The 15,773-nt window shown below is 35.9% G+C and overlaps 1 protein-coding gene across 1 annotated transcript in view; it reads left to right on the top strand.

Moving 5' to 3' along the window:
- The window catches only part of SLC25A21 (solute carrier family 25 member 21), a 232,231-nt gene extending 216,458 nt beyond the window's left edge, over nucleotides 1-15,773 (top strand). The window contains exons 5-10 of the mRNA XM_058026627.1: nucleotides 266-325; nucleotides 2,792-2,899; nucleotides 6,926-7,090; nucleotides 12,104-12,285; nucleotides 13,108-13,160; nucleotides 15,613-15,773. Coding sequence (XP_057882610.1) covers nucleotides 266-325; nucleotides 2,792-2,899; nucleotides 6,926-7,090; nucleotides 12,104-12,285; nucleotides 13,108-13,160; nucleotides 15,613-15,692 — 648 coding nt within the window. The 3' untranslated portion in view covers nucleotides 15,693-15,773. The remainder of the gene's footprint in view (nucleotides 1-265; nucleotides 326-2,791; nucleotides 2,900-6,925; nucleotides 7,091-12,103; nucleotides 12,286-13,107; nucleotides 13,161-15,612) is intronic.

Here is a 15,773-nt window from a genome sequence, read left to right as displayed (position 1 = left end):
AAAGCCTTATTGAATTGCACTTATGCTGCTATTATGCATGACACACTAATAAAATCAGTTCGGAAGCCTGATTGTCTACTGTTGCACATCTAACACTGCTACAGAAAGTGTGAAATAAAAGTGGCTTACATTTATTTTGCAGAACTGTGTGCTGCTGCTCAGGATATGAGGTAGTGAAACTCCATTGTAGTCTGCTTTTTACTAATTTGTATAAGTAACTAATAATCTTTTTTCAATTCAATTTCAATCTATCTTCTATTCACAGTTTTTTACCTTTGAACAATACAAGAAGCTTCTGGGATATGCATCACTGCCACCAGGGCTGGTATGTATAGATACAGAACTTTGTGTTCTGATATAATATGTGTCTGCTGAACAGTCTGTCTCATCTGCTTCCTCCCACAGAAGAAGCCCAAAATTAAAGGGTCCGGCTCAATCCAGAGTTTTTTAAAATAGACCTGTCCCTTGATAATAAAATATTGATAAGCATATATGAAAATTGATAAATTATGTTTTATATCAAATGTCCTCAAAATAATTCCCTACAAGATCTTAACATTCATGAACATGGATAACAACAGCCACATGGAAGAGAATGTATAAGCTTGTCATTCTTAATTCTTATGAAATAACAAAAAATTTGAACATTATCAATATTTATTTATTCATGTCATCGTGTATAGTTTAACACTTCAGCCTCACAGTGCTGTTCTCCAAGGCACAGTACAACTATAGCAAAAATAGAGATCTCAGTCTTATTTTAAAAAGTTTAAAATTTTTTAATATATGTAATAAAAGAAACAAATATTGATAAGAATTGCTATTTCCTTTGAAGTCCTTTGCTACTTCCTTGGTTTAAAAACAAAAGGCAGGTCATATATATACACAGAAATGTTTTAATGCAAAGATGCAGCTTGCATGTGTAATCTGCATTCTCATGGGAACATTTCATCATCATTTCATCAGTGTAGATCTTAATTCTGCCATTGTGCATTAGGACTAAACTACTTTTTGTAAGAGCTACTGCTTCTTGTGGTGTAAGAATGTAAATCATAGTAAATATCTATTTTTCACGATGATGACATCACAACTTCAGGAAACAATTGATCTTTTTAAGGCTGTGCTTTAAAGGTTTTGGCAATTTCAAGTCTCTTTTAAAGAGTATTGCTTCCAGTGACATCTACATTTAATTGCAGTAAGTGAAAGGTCATGGAATTCTATTAACCAGGTTAAAGCAAGTCTCCTCTTCCTCTTAGTCATTCAACTGTCCCTATAGCTGTTTGCAGTCTCTCCTATTTTATCTAATATTTTTCAGCAGTAGTCATCCTTAGGTGTATATAGAGAGACTGATACTTGTTCTCTAGCGAGTGGAAAGAACAGAATTGAAGGTTCTGTGGTACCCCAGCACTTTTTTTTTGAAGGGGGGGAAATAGGTTGAAAACTTATAAACAAGCTATTGCATGTTTACAGGCTGCCCAAAAGCTGCTGTGATTCATAAAACAGATGCAGCAATGCTTAGAAGAATCAGAAATTCCTCATACTTTCTGGTGCAGTACATTATAGAGGCATTTTTGGTCCTAAGGTAGTGAGGGAAAAAGAAGACTAAGGGGGATTCTGGTCTAAGCCAGGCAGAATGTTTCTATGTACCTCAACAGACCTCATATCAAGGCAATATTTATTATTAAAAGACAGGTGTATACATTATCACCATCTTCCTACTGGCTTCCATCTCATGGTTGATGATGAAATGTTCCCATCTTACTGGAAAAATCTATTTGTTGGTAACACGATCTTCTCCAAAGGCAAAAGGACTGGTGTTTACCACTACCCCTCTAACTTTTCATTCCTGTCTTTCTTGAGCTCTCAGGAGTCCCTGCTCAAATCCCTCTGCATTAAGTAAGTTTTTTCTCACTATTGTTTTTTCCCTTACTATTGCTTCTTTGAATTTCAGCAAATAGATTCATTATAACGTATTTTGGTCCTGGGACTTTGTTTCAGCGCCTAGAGAGTTTGGAGATGTTAAGTGAAGGCAATAAATGTGTAAAGTGATCATTAAATTTAACCTCTCTGAATTTTCTCAATTGACCTAAATATTTTAATACTATTTTTTGTTTTAAAAAATCTTAAAATGTTCTGCCATGATGGAAAGCAAAGCAGTGAATATTTCTATATCTATGACTGAAATGCCACCAGCTTCTAAGTAAATGGAGTTAATTCATCCTTGCAATGAATGCTGACATTTCCCCATGTGCCGCTCACTCCCATTTCAACCTTTCTAGGATTTTTAACTACTAGGTGAACATTCTACCTGTGAAGTTTGCTTAAGTACTGAACAATTTTAGTTCTTAACATGTGTTTTTAAGTTAATATGTTAGCATTATGTGCTTAATGCTCAGTTCAGGGGTTTTATTTTTTCCAGTGCTGCATAACTACACTTAAATTTGTGTTATTATTCAGAGTCCACCCAAAGATAACATGAGGACATTCTTTTGCCACTTTTTCCATGTTTGCGCAATCATTTGGTACCATATTTTCCCTTCCAGCTGAAAAGAGAATACATGGACTTGAAGTGCTACAATATTTTGTTTTGATTGTTTTGGAATATGGTTTATGGCTATTGTCATATTGTTTTCATGAACTGTCAGCATCTATCAAGGGCTAAAGTTGTTTAGCAATAGAATACTGCTGCATTACTGTAGTCTTGCAGTTTGCATTGTATCCCTCAGTTTCACAATCTGATGTAGAGGAAGTATTAGTCCTTAATACTCAATTTTCATTTGAACTGTCCTAGGCATTTGCAGTTGCTGGCTTGGGATCTGGGTTGACAGAGGCAGTTGTGGTTAACCCATTTGAAGTAGTGAAGGTTACCTTACAGACCAATCAGAATGCTTTCACAGAGGTAGGAAAACTGCTTCCTTCTCCTTTTTCCATTTTATTGGGCATATTGCATTTTGAGGTTCATATTTAGAGCAGAATGTCTGTAATATATTGGTGAATGCAAATGATTTCCCCATAAGCTAAACGGAAATGGAAGAGACCAAACAGCCAATGCCCTCAGGTATGCAGAGATGCCTGCAGTGTTGTCAGAGGCATCAGCGCCTCCCCTGTAAATATTCTGTGCCTAAAATGCACCTTCATCCTTCCTGAGCAGCCAGCAACCCAGCACTGTGAGGAATTGCAATCCAGGAGTGCAAACCTGAGCCCCCTGGACACAGCACACTTACCCCAGCAAGCTCCAGATTTCAAGTGAGCACTGGAAGTTAGCATAAAACACCACGGCCCTGTGCCCTAGACAGAGTCCAGCTGCTGTACTTTATGCAATGTTTCTTGGATGAAATTACTTACAAGACTTCACTTTTATTAGCACAAACTGGAAAATTGTTATATAACAAGTACATTGATAATTTAAATTCTTGCCCAACTTCAGAGTTTTGTTATTCAAATATTGTTTCGTCCAAAGGAGTAATTGTACAAAACATTGGCCACGATTCTGGGTACTGCTGAAAGGGGGAAAATATTAAACTGGAAAACAGTGATTCATGAAAATCAAGTGTTCTCAGGAATGCACTATCTTCTATTAATTTTAATGCAGAACATGTTCCAGGATAAAGGGAAGGAAGGCAGTAATGAAGTTCCTTTTTCCTTTTCTCATTTATTAAAAATAAAAATTGTCAAACCATCTTTTTCAAAATCTTTTGAGGAATCAGCTGTACCATGGTAGAAGTGCCAAATCACATAAGCATTCACATAAAAATGTTAGCTGAATCCCTGGTGGGACATGATTTTTGCATATTCTACTATTAAGTTTTGACTGAGTTAATACTTGCATGCCTTGTAGCACTCATCTGCACAAATTGAACAGTTTTGGGGGGCGCACAGTAAAGAGATTTATGACCTGGCCATTTACATAATCTGTTGGGGCCAAGCTCCTCAGGTACACTCTGGAAAAATACAGCTACTGATTTCCACATGTCATAGAGTAACTGGTCCCTACTCCATAACTCATCCAGAAAAGCACTTTCTTCCAGAATAAATTTTAAAATGTTTGGTATACTCCTGTTCAATTCTCAATGCATATGAAAGACATGTTTATTTGCTGCAAGTCTCCAGTCTAGACATTTTTTAAACTTGGGCAGCAAAGCCACTGAACAGATAAATAATGCAGAGTAGGAGTCTAGGATCCTGGAAGAGAGACTGAAAGTAGGAAAAATCAATGTGTGAGGGGATCTGTCTCTCAAGAAGATGATGTGATAAAAATTATTAACTATTACTCCTCCAGCAGTAGTGAACAGATATTCTGGATCTTTCTGTTTCACAGTTGTGAAGATGTAATTATCCCAGCTTAAAAAAAGCTTTTAAGTATAAACAAACCACCATTATGTTTTGAACAAACTATTCCTTGTAAAGTTGAAAAACACCAATGTATCCTTTAACTTCATACATTTTAATTTTTTCTCTACTGCAAAATTTATAAACCATCCCAAAGTCGGGAATGGTTTATTTTGTATATTTTAGCCAATTATTTTCTTTTGTTACAGCACCCCTTCCTTGCTGACTTTCAGAATAATACAATAATTGAACTGTAGCAACTGTCCAAAAGCATTCTGAGTTGTTTTTATTCAGGTAAATATTCTCTAATTTAATTTAAATGCAAAATTTCACAAAATCCAAATAATAGTATATTATCATACAAATAAAATTGTGACAGAATGGTATTTGGACCCTACTAGAAACCTAGTTTACATTGAAAATATTAACTACTTGCTCTAGGGAAAAAAATCCAAGCAAAATTGAGTTCTTAAATCACAAAGATTGTTCTATCACGGACATGTTAATTTTTAATATATCTTTCCAAAGCGTTAGAACTTCAAAATTTGCTGTAAATTAGAAAAAGCTCCAGTGACTTAATACCTTGATATCAAGTTCTCATTAAGAAAATGTTAAAGAACATTCCACAATAAAGCATGTAAACTCAAGCCCATTGGAAGAAGCATGTCCAGAGGTTATATTATACAGCACAAGGCATTACCATGCACTGTTTTTCTAAAAGGTTTAAGTAAAGTGTGTACCTATCCCATTGTGGAGCTTTCATACTACATGATGAAACCTAATGCAATTCACATATTTCTTTGACTATTGTATAGAAATAATAAATATATCTTGTTTAAAAGGAACAAGGAAGAGCATGAGCACATACACTCACACCCAGACTCCAGCACACCCCCAAAGCAAATATTCACACCCTGCAGTGACAGCTGAATTGTTCTGTGGTAGCAGATCATCTTTCCAGGGCTGAGAGATTTAAAGAGGAAGGCCACTACAAATCACGTATCAGCCCTTTTGTAATCTGGATTGCTGTGGGTAAAAATGATGGTGGCTTTTTGTTAAAGTAGCCTGCAAGAAGTCCAACACCATGTTGTTTGGTTTTCCTTTTTTTTTTCCCTTTCCCTGTAGCCTTGGATAACTCGCTGGCTATAGAAGCTGGTGTGATAATTAAAATCTTCTCACCTGACATAAGAGTTATGATTAATTAAACAAATACATTTTTCTGCTTTATGATGAGAAGAATTTGACTCCAGATTCCACTGCATAGGTCTATATTAAGTAAGAGTCAACAGCTGTGTGAAGTGCATTAACTCCAGATGTTTGTACAATAAATTCCTCTGCCTAAGGTCCTTCCATCATCAATGATGAACCGCAGACCTTCTATGGCTTCATCAGTTGACATGATGACACCTCCTTTGGTAAAAGGGGAGTGCTGCCAAAGAGAGTCCTCTTTGTTACTATAGGGCTGAAAAGGGAAGTCAGGTGTAGACATTGCAGGTGTCTATATTTGGGCTTATTAATCCCATCTCAGGTGTTCAGCAAGTGTGAGGCTTCGCCTCTGAGGCATGAGTAAATCCATACTCAAGACAAGGGATACCAGGGGACACCTTAATATTGAAGGTTGCAGTATTATTTTTTAAAGATCTAATGTCCATTTTTGGAGCATAAAAAGGATGTCATTGCTAGTACCCATGTTTTGTATTTCTGTTTTAGAATAGATTCTGACTTGAAATCTTGGGAGCAGATAGAAAAGTAAACTCCAGTATAATATATGCAGAGCATTAGCAGGATAATATTAGTTGCAAAATATGAAAAAAAAAAAAAAAAATGAAACTTTGTATTAAAGATTAAACTCATCAGTCACCTAAATAATCAGTAATATGCTGTGTCAGATATAGTAGCATCATTTGGCTGATGCTGTGGATCTACCACAGTGATATTTTGAAATGGAAAGCTATTAAACAAATAAGTATATTGAAATTAGTGGTATTCACAGTGGTGTAGTCAAAATTCTTCTATATTTTCATGTTTGAACCTCCTAGTGGAAGTCATGTTTTGCCTTTCTAATTATAGATTTGGTTACCCAGAGCTTTATGGCTTTATGGCTTTTTTTGGCTTTCTACTTTGGAGAAAGCCAAACTCTATTCACCAACTTTTTGAAAGTAATGTTTCTATAAAGCTGCTAAAAAATGTAAAATATTCAGAAGGAGAATAGCTTATTCTGAATATCATGGTATATTCAAAAAAAGTTCAAAGGTGCATGTAAGTCAGGCAGATTCTGTCTGATATGAGACAGTTTCTTCCTTTTTGTCTTTTGTGAAATGAAAATCTGTTACAGTACTACTGTTTTACAGTACTCAAGTCCTGCTTTCATCTTATTCTGCAATCAGAAAAATGAGGAATCTTTTTTTAATTAAAAAAAAGTCATTATTGGTCACAGGAAAAGGAAAATAACAAATACGGTGATACTTAATACAAAATTATAAGAATTGGCAGCACTGTGTTTGTCAACAGCATGGAAATTATGCTATGTTTATCTTATGTTTACCTTTTCTTTTTGTAAAGATGATCTCTTCCTTCTTTTGCTTAACTTGTGTAGCAACCATCTAGCTTTGTTCAAGCTCAGCAGATCATTAAAACCGGTGGCCTGGGCTCTCAAGGACTCAACAAAGGCCTCACTGCAACCCTGGGCCGTCACGGAGTGTTTAACATGGTTTACTTTGGATTCTACTTCAACGTGAAAAACGTTCTTCCAGTCAATAAAGTAAGTTCTTCATACAATGCAATAGACAATCGGATAAGAAGTTTGACATTTTTATTCACACTATTTTTCTGTGCAAAGCTGTGGTGTTTAGTGATCCACACTGACTAACCTAGCTCTCTTTTGCAGAAATCTATAGCATTTTAATGGAAGCAAATTAAGGACTCAATCTTCTCACTTTTTAAGCAAAGCTGAATGTATTAATATTTGAATTACCATTTTTATGAATTCCCCTTTATAGCATGGTAGCAGTGCAAAAAGGCAGCAAATGAGATACAGACATGTTGTGCTCATGTTGGGTATGTATGCATTTTTTTTTGTGGAAAACTGGCCTAGAAGAGAAGAATCAGTTTCTAGAAATTCTGTCAGTACTCACATAGGGGCTAAGCTTGCAGAGGTGGCTGAGCTGCAGGATTTAGGTTATTTTGGCCAGGCACGGGACGTATTTACTCAAAAGAGAGTTCAACCTAGTATTGAAGGATGACAGGGAAGTTTCATCTTTATGAGAAAGAGACAGTCCAAAAGAGGATGTAAAGGGTCATGCACAGGGACTTTATATCATTTATAGTTAAAGAAAGAAATCATTATAGCTGTAATTTCACTTAAAGAAGTTTTGATAGTGCTATATTACTTTAAATAACAAAGGAAACAAACATTCCCTTTGCAACAAAAGGAAATTTTACAAATGAAAACATGGTAATATCAGCAACTTTTGAAATGACTGTGTGAGAAGCAACTAATGGTTTATTAATGATTCCAGTATGCTACTTATTGAAGTCTGTTTTCACTAATGTGATTTTTAGATGATGACAGTTAAACAGTCACAGGTGTAATGTGCAGTGATATACATGTAAGAAGGTGCAATTCACATCAAAAGGGATCGGTTTCTATTCCCATATGAAGTAACACCTCTTTTTTTTCTGCACTTCTGAGTAGCCTGGTATTTTTGTTGGCAGCGTTGTGTAAATGGAGAAAACCTCCACTTCTTATTTGCAGATTATTACAGTAAATTGAATTGTTCAAGAGCAGCTGACCCACAAGTTTCTACAAGTTCCTTACAGTGTATCTAAGCATATTTTACAGTGCACTTTAGTCACACATTCTAAAACTCAAGGCGCAGGAACAGCTTGTTACTAAGATAGGAGTAAACACTTTTGTGTTGATCAAAAGATTAAAAAATTATAATCACTATGCAGAAAATTCAGGAAAATATGCAGGTAAGGACAGAGGTTAGTGTGTAGCTTCTAATGGGAATCATGGGAAACGTTCTTGCGTAGGAATTGACAGTAAGCATGTTGAACAGTAAACATGGCATAAGCATGCTTTCCTAGCCTTTCAGATTTAAAAAAATAGGAAACGAGTATTACATTATTAGAAAGATTCAGAGCTTTATGATCTAAAGGAAATTGGTACTTTATACAGATTTTGTATGATGCAGAAAAATTTTAACATCTACAACTTGGGTTTAAATATATGTAGAAAACAAAAGGGAAATTACTTCAATGTCAGCCAGTGAGCCAGCTGTCCTCAAATATTAGCAAAATGAAAAGGCAATTTAATCAGTGTGGGATTAACTGCAAAAAAAGTGGGGTTTGCCTGATGCTTAACCACTGCACAGTGCCTTACATGGTGGCTTGCACAGTGGCTACATCTGTGCTGGTAAATGGAGTGGCAATGCTGAAACTCAGCTGCCTGTGCTGTTAAACATTGCCTGGCACAGCTTTGGCCCTGGTCAGCCAGAGCAGTGCCTGGGTGTGGCTTAGGAGCCAGTGAAGGCAAGGAACCCTTCCTCATGGGCTGGCTTCAGGCAGCCAGTCTGCTTTGAATGGTGACAGCGTTCCATAGTGCTGATAAAGCTAAGAGCACTCCCCAGGCCAGCCAGTGTCAGTGCCATAGACAGTCTGTACAGAGACATATAGCCAATAATTCTGATCAAACTTCCATTAAAATCAATGCAAAACTTACCCTGAATTTAGGAAGACATAGATCAGGCTTCATCTGGCTGGTGCTAGCCAACATTATGTCTCAGGTACTTACATGCATTGAATTTCACTTCAGTGACTGCTAAATAAAAGTATTTGACAATAATCTATGACCTGTAACAAATCTCTTCTGTCAGTAGGCAGGTACTAGAGGCTTAGAGATATCAAACCTGTACAAGGAATTTGGTAGAAGCTGGTTTGCAGTTAGTCTGAAAAATACTGAACAGTTGTTAATTTGTCTAGATTTCTCACATATTTGATTTAATTACAAAATCTGCGTTTTTAACTTTGTATATTTTGCCAGAAAAGAAAGTCTTAAAGCCAGTCTTGTAATATTGACAAATATATAAAAATCATAATATATAAAAATTGTGAAATTAGAATACTACACTTGTGAAATAATTTTGACTATTTGCTGTCCACCATCTGTAACATAAGTGGAAAAATGTATTAAAATCTCTGAATGAGCCTTTTAGCTGTCAGGTAAACTGTGCATTAAATTTGCATCCCAGTTAGGGATGTTTGCTGCCTATTTTGCCAAAAACAATAAATCTTGTAGGTTGAGTGGTCAAATGATATCAATGACATGTGTGGGTTGTAAATGTCCACAATGAATAATTTCTCATATGTTCAGTCTATTCTGCTAAACAGATCATTTACAGCCAACCCTGTGCTCTGCTTTCTGAAAATGGAATAAGACAGATTTCTTTCAGTGGCCACTAATGTACCAACCATTGAGAATTAGCAGCTATGCCTCTGCCCTAGCAATGAAATTATTTTTCAGATGGCATCTACTTTTATAGTGCATTTCATAGGTGTCCAGCAGCTTTGCAATTTTTTATCATAATTAGATTTTCTTTTAAACATGAGTTTCATTAAAGCCTTTGCTCACTACCACCTCCAAGTGGCTGCCACATTTCTCAACAGTATGAAATTTCCTCCCACCTGTTAAAAGCCCCCTTCCCTTTGAAATGTGGCCAACTGCAGGACTCATTTCAAGCTGGGCACTGCCAGCCCCACATTGCAGATGTGCCTCCTGTTACAAGGGTGCAGCATCAAACCAGGGGTGCTGAGCAGTGCATTGCCTTGTAAGAGAAAGGGGCTCTGAACTCCCAGAGGCAAAGAAGAGATGGGAAACCCAAATGGGCTGTTCGGCTTGGTGGGTAAGTGAAATAGCAGACAACAGTTTTATTTTAGTAGCTTTCAGATCCGTGCCAACATAGAAATTCTGTGTAGGAATAGAGTGAAAAGCAGATGAGCTGCAATGGACTTAAAGAAATAGCAAGCCAAGGTGATTTAGGAGAAGATTGGATCAGAAGGAGTAGTGGAGTAACATCAGAGCCACTGAGCATGGTTTTCAGAAAAAAAAAAATTGACACCCCTATTTATATTGAATCTTTATACTAATGAAATTGCCCAGATAGTACAGTGATTAATTTCATAGAAAAACCTTTCCCATGAGGTTTATGATAAAAAAAAAATCAAGTTATAGCAAAGCTGGTGTTGGCTATGGTACATTTGGTTAGAGTCCAGTTTTGTAAATGGGCAAAAGGGGTCTTCTTTTCTTCTCTAGATACCAGAAATATTGGCTTTATTCTATTTGCATTTAAATCACTGTATGTACAGAATGAAAAGAAATTTTTTGCTAAGATCTTTGCTTAAAAAGGGCTACAATTCTTGTACCACCAGGAATTCTAATTTTTAAGTTATTATCAGTATGTTTCATGTTTTGTGAAATCAAGCTATGAGTTTTTCTGCATATAATAAAGAGCTCTGCTTATTTGACATTTCTTTCTTAACACCTGTATGGACTTCATTCAATGTATATTATGGAAGTTTTAATTTATTTTTCTTATCACTAATCTGGAAACAAAAACTTCTTTCTTGGTTTCTGTTTCATTTAAAACCGTACAGGTTTAGGAAACAAAAAACTGTCTTGTTTTAACATTGTGCCGACATTATAACACAGCAAGATCATTTGTTATTTTAATAATGATTTTCTATAATTAAAGAACCTTCATGACAGAAGTAAGCTGCATATAAAGAATCTGATGTAGCAAAAAAGTGTTCTTCTGTTAAAAACCAATAGCAAAACCAAATTATGTGCATAGGAAATGTTCTGGAACAAGCTTGCCTGTGACTTCCACTACTTAGAGAAATAGGATTAAACCTGCTTCAAGGGACTTTGACTCCCAGATAAACTCTGGGTTCTTTGATGTCATAGAAATGCCAAAGTAGGAGGTCTTTCTAAAAGATCAAATAAAACCCAGTTGAACTGTGAACTGCGAGTGAGCAAAGTTTTTAGATGCACTTCTAACCTACTTCTAACTTTTACCGTGTGCATATAGTAGGGTTCAGAAACAATCTGTTGTAAATTCTTCAGCCAATTAGCTGAGTGAATTACCACCGTTTATAATGCGCAGAACGTGGAGCTCTCTTGCCGTTGTGCCGAGTTGGATTGTTAATAACAGGAAGCTAGCACTTCTCAGTACAGTGGATCAGCTACATGTGAAAATAAATGTAAAAAACCTGGAGGGGAATGGCAGCAGACTGAGATTAGTCTTTATTTAATTTAGCATTTGGGGGTCCAACACACAAATGAGTGTTTTAGTAGGCTTCATGGTGGAAGTTGCTGTCATTTGTAAAATATTCTGGCCAATTAGCTAATAGTGTGCTTGGATTTCTCCTGTTTTGATACAGTAATACTAAGTACATTGTGAAGCCCAATTATACAAATCATCCCCATATGCCATACCAGTCTTTCTTTATGAACTGTGTTTATAAATCCTGTGTGAGGAAATGTGTACTTCAGCAATTTAGACCATGTGTAAAAACATAGCCAATAGGATTGTCAAGAAAACAAGTTCCAGCATAGGAAATCCTAATGTGTTCCGCTAAAATAACACGAGTGTGTTGTGTGAGTTTTCTGATTAAATGCTTATTACTTTATAGTGCTTAACCTGCACAGGTCTTCCCATTTCCCTTTTTATTCTTTCTTTCCTTTTTTTTTTTTTTTTTTTTTTTTTTTTTACAGGATCCAAATTTGGAGTTTTTGAGGAAATTTGGAATTGGGCTAGTCTCAGGAACAATAGCCTCAATTATTAACATTCCTTTTGATGTTGCAAAAAGTAGGATTCAAGGACCACAGCCAGTTCCTGGAGAGATCAAGTACAGAACCTGTTTTAAAACTATGGCAACAGTCTATAAAGAGGAAGGGTAAAACATTCTTATTTTAATAAATGTCCAGACCTCTGTTTTAGTTTGTATGGGTCCATAAAATCACGTTGTTGTATTTCAGATTTGATGAGGACCATTAAGCCACCCTGAATTCACCCTGAATATCAAAAGAACCCAATGTAGCATTTTGAAAATTTATTTTAGAATTACAAGGACATATCTTCCTACTACATATGAACTTCTACAAGTGACTTACAAAATGATTATTACATTGTCAAAATTTATGTTCCCCAAGTAAATGCTTCATATATCTCATGTGTAAATTTTTCAATTCTTCATTTTGCAAAAGGAAAATAGGAACAGAAAATGGACTATTTCTCAATTTAATTTAATTTTTAAAATGCAGGCCTCTCTACCTTTAAAATTATTGCTGAAATAATTAAACTGGGGACAGATCCTTGTGGTAATAACATTTTTCAACTTTTAAAAACATTTCTCAAGTGGTGACTGAGTTGTGGCTTTGATATTCAATTATATCAGTCATTTTGTCTCTATATGCAGCTGTTGTTAACAGACTTGTCTTGAAAGTAAACCCATCTCACTGATTAAAGTCATATTTCTGATTGGCTAGGCTCACAACATTGCTTTTGTGACTGAACATTGATTAACTTTTCTCTTCATCTGATCTGCCTCTGTAAAATGTTAAAATCCAGATACAGCCTGCTATTGAACATGTGTAATTTCAAATAATTGCCTCTAAGTGCTTTGCCAGCATTTTAACAAACATATGCTACAATTCTGTTCTTCTTTTAGAGCAAGAATATTGTTTGAAATGTTTTGTTTGTTATTCTTCTGCTGCAGATTTCTGGCTCTGTACAAAGGCTTGCTTCCCAAGATCATGAGGCTCGGTCCAGGTAATTTTCCTTCTGTCATTTCTATTTTGCTTTTGTTCTGGGTTTCTCTTCCCATTTTTACAGTTTCTTGAGAAAATGTAGTAAATATCAGTCAAAAAAATTATTTAAAATATCTTTCACTTTGAATGGTTTCTTTTTAAAATAACATCATCTAGTAGTATCACAGATGGATTTGGCTAAATATATGTCTAAAAAGAATAATTTACACATATACATCAGAGAATTGCAGGTTCAAGTAAATGCTAGTTTGTGCAACTGTTTTATTTATGAACAAACCAAAGCACATGCAAATGACAGAACTGTAAAGCTTTTGGATGTTTCTTTAAGTTTCCTATTCCTTCTTATGTGATATTTTGAGTCCATTAGCACTATTCCATACCTATGTGAAGTCAGCCTAAAATGCAGGTTAGACTCTCACTATAAAATACTCTCAACTAGTCAAGGCACAGCCCAAGCATATCAAATTCCAGTTACTTTATTCTCTTATGCTCTATGGGGACAGACACTAAAAAGCTGATAGCAGAGCTGGGAAGAGATTTGTATGGCCCTGGAAAACTAAAAGGACAAGGATATCTTAAAACTGGGGTTGTTTCTTGACCCCTTCTTAGTAATTGTTACTCCAAATGTGGGAGCACAGTGGTTGAAAGCTGTATCTTCCTTGGCTTTTAGAGTTGTTTTTTTCCTGACTGGTTTTGATTAATCATGAAAGCAAAGCACTGGGCCCTCAGACTTTTTCAGCCCACGAAGGCAGTCTGTGTCAAAAAGAGCAGAAGCCCCAATCTGAGCAGTATCCCATTCCCATGAAATTGTATTTCCAGTTGTTCAAGCTGGCTGTTTAATATGCAAGAACACACATAGGTAGTGCAAGTAGGTACAGAGCCTGTTCTGCAGTATAAAGGAGGCATCAGGTTTGTCTGTAAATGTTTGCATATCCAATCCATCTGGCTGAGTACTAGACCATGCCTGGTTATTGTGCAGGGCGAGGAAGGTGGGGAGGAGAAACAAGGAGCTCTGGAGCTAAAAGCCTTTTCCCTCACACTCCAAAGATACTAGATTACATACAAGACAAAGAGAAAGCAGTGTTTAGCTTTCCCAGTACCTCTTAGTGCAGCAGATTTTGGAATAAAGTTTTCCATCTTACAAATGACTATGCATTCTGGCCCACATCCAGCAAGTCAGTTACATGTGAACTTCATTCTAAATACTTCTGTAGTTATATTGGCTAACTAACATATAGGTTTAACTTTCTGATGAAACAATAATAAAGTCTTTATTATGACTGGGAAGGTAATTCCTTCTTCCAGCATGTGAGTGTTTACAGAAAAAGAGATACACAAATAGATCACACAGTATGAGATTTGGAATCAGCCTTGATTTGAGTTCAAATCACATCTTAGACTTTTTGTCTATGATTTGTTTGTTGGACAAAGCCTTTTGCAAACATCTGCTCTGTCTAGCTTCCTGTGAGTTCCTTTTCATAGAAGGTTTCAAGTCTGGTGATAGTTCCTTAGGACAAATGATATGGAGAAATTCATGTAGTAATTCCTTGTGCCTGGTTGTCTTAGCCTATCCCTAGAAAGGACAGCCTAGTACAGCAGAAGCCTCATTTGTTAGAGGTGCCACTCCAAGCCACCAACTGAACCAACAGGCAAAGGCAAGAAGATGTTTATGCCCCAGTGCTGGAACCCACAAATAATATATTTTTAATTATGCAGCCTGGTTCCCTTTATCCAGTTCTCCAACTAGAAGTTTCTCTATCTGTTTAGTTATATATATACCTTCTGAAATGTTCTCTTTTTTATCTCACACAGTAATACAGCCCAGTTACAGTCTGGCTTCACTAACAGTAAAGATATTTTATGGCTTTCAAGCTGGGATTTTATACTGTTACCAATTCTAGCAAATAATGCCATTTCATTAGACCAAAACTTTGCCTGTGGATTTGTAGCCAGGAAAGATTATACTCACTTCCACACCAAGATTTTCTGCTTTAGACATGGTGAAAAAACAGGTAAAAACCTCTCTTGACTCTTACCTGGAAGTGTTCCTATAATCCTGAAGATGAATTTTTGCCATTCCACCAGTCAAGTTGCTCTTTCATGGCCAAATCTTTTTAAACAGGCACACAAATATACATATATTCAGACTAAAAGTGTCACTTCTAGAAGAACAAAGAAAAACATTAATCTTGAAAAAGTATTAGGAAAAATCACACTGAGAGTGAATTTGATTTAATATACGAGCTATTTACATCAACTTTACGATCTAATATTAAGTAAAACTGGTATGGTTTATGAATTGGTGAATTTTTAGTGAACTCAGGAAATAGTAGACTTATCCATTTTGTAAATAAGGCTTTGCCATATTCTTGTTTATGTTACACTAGAAGTGCTCTATAATATCTTGCAAATACTGGATTTTCTATGTAGTAAAATAATATCTTTTCTTCCAGGTGGTGCAGTGATGCTTTTGGTTTACGAATATGTTTATGCATGGCTTCAGGACGCAGTTAATCACAAGGAGCATTTCTGAAAAAAATACTCTTTAAAATTGCATGCATTCTAAAATACCCTATAATAAAGCAAAAGTGGTTCTTATTCTTTATGGTGTTGA

This window comes from Melospiza georgiana, chromosome 6, assembly GCF_028018845.1.
Source record: "Melospiza georgiana isolate bMelGeo1 chromosome 6, bMelGeo1.pri, whole genome shotgun sequence".
Taxonomy (NCBI): domain Eukaryota; kingdom Metazoa; phylum Chordata; class Aves; order Passeriformes; family Passerellidae; genus Melospiza; species Melospiza georgiana.
This window is presented reverse-complemented; position numbering and strand designations above follow the sequence as displayed.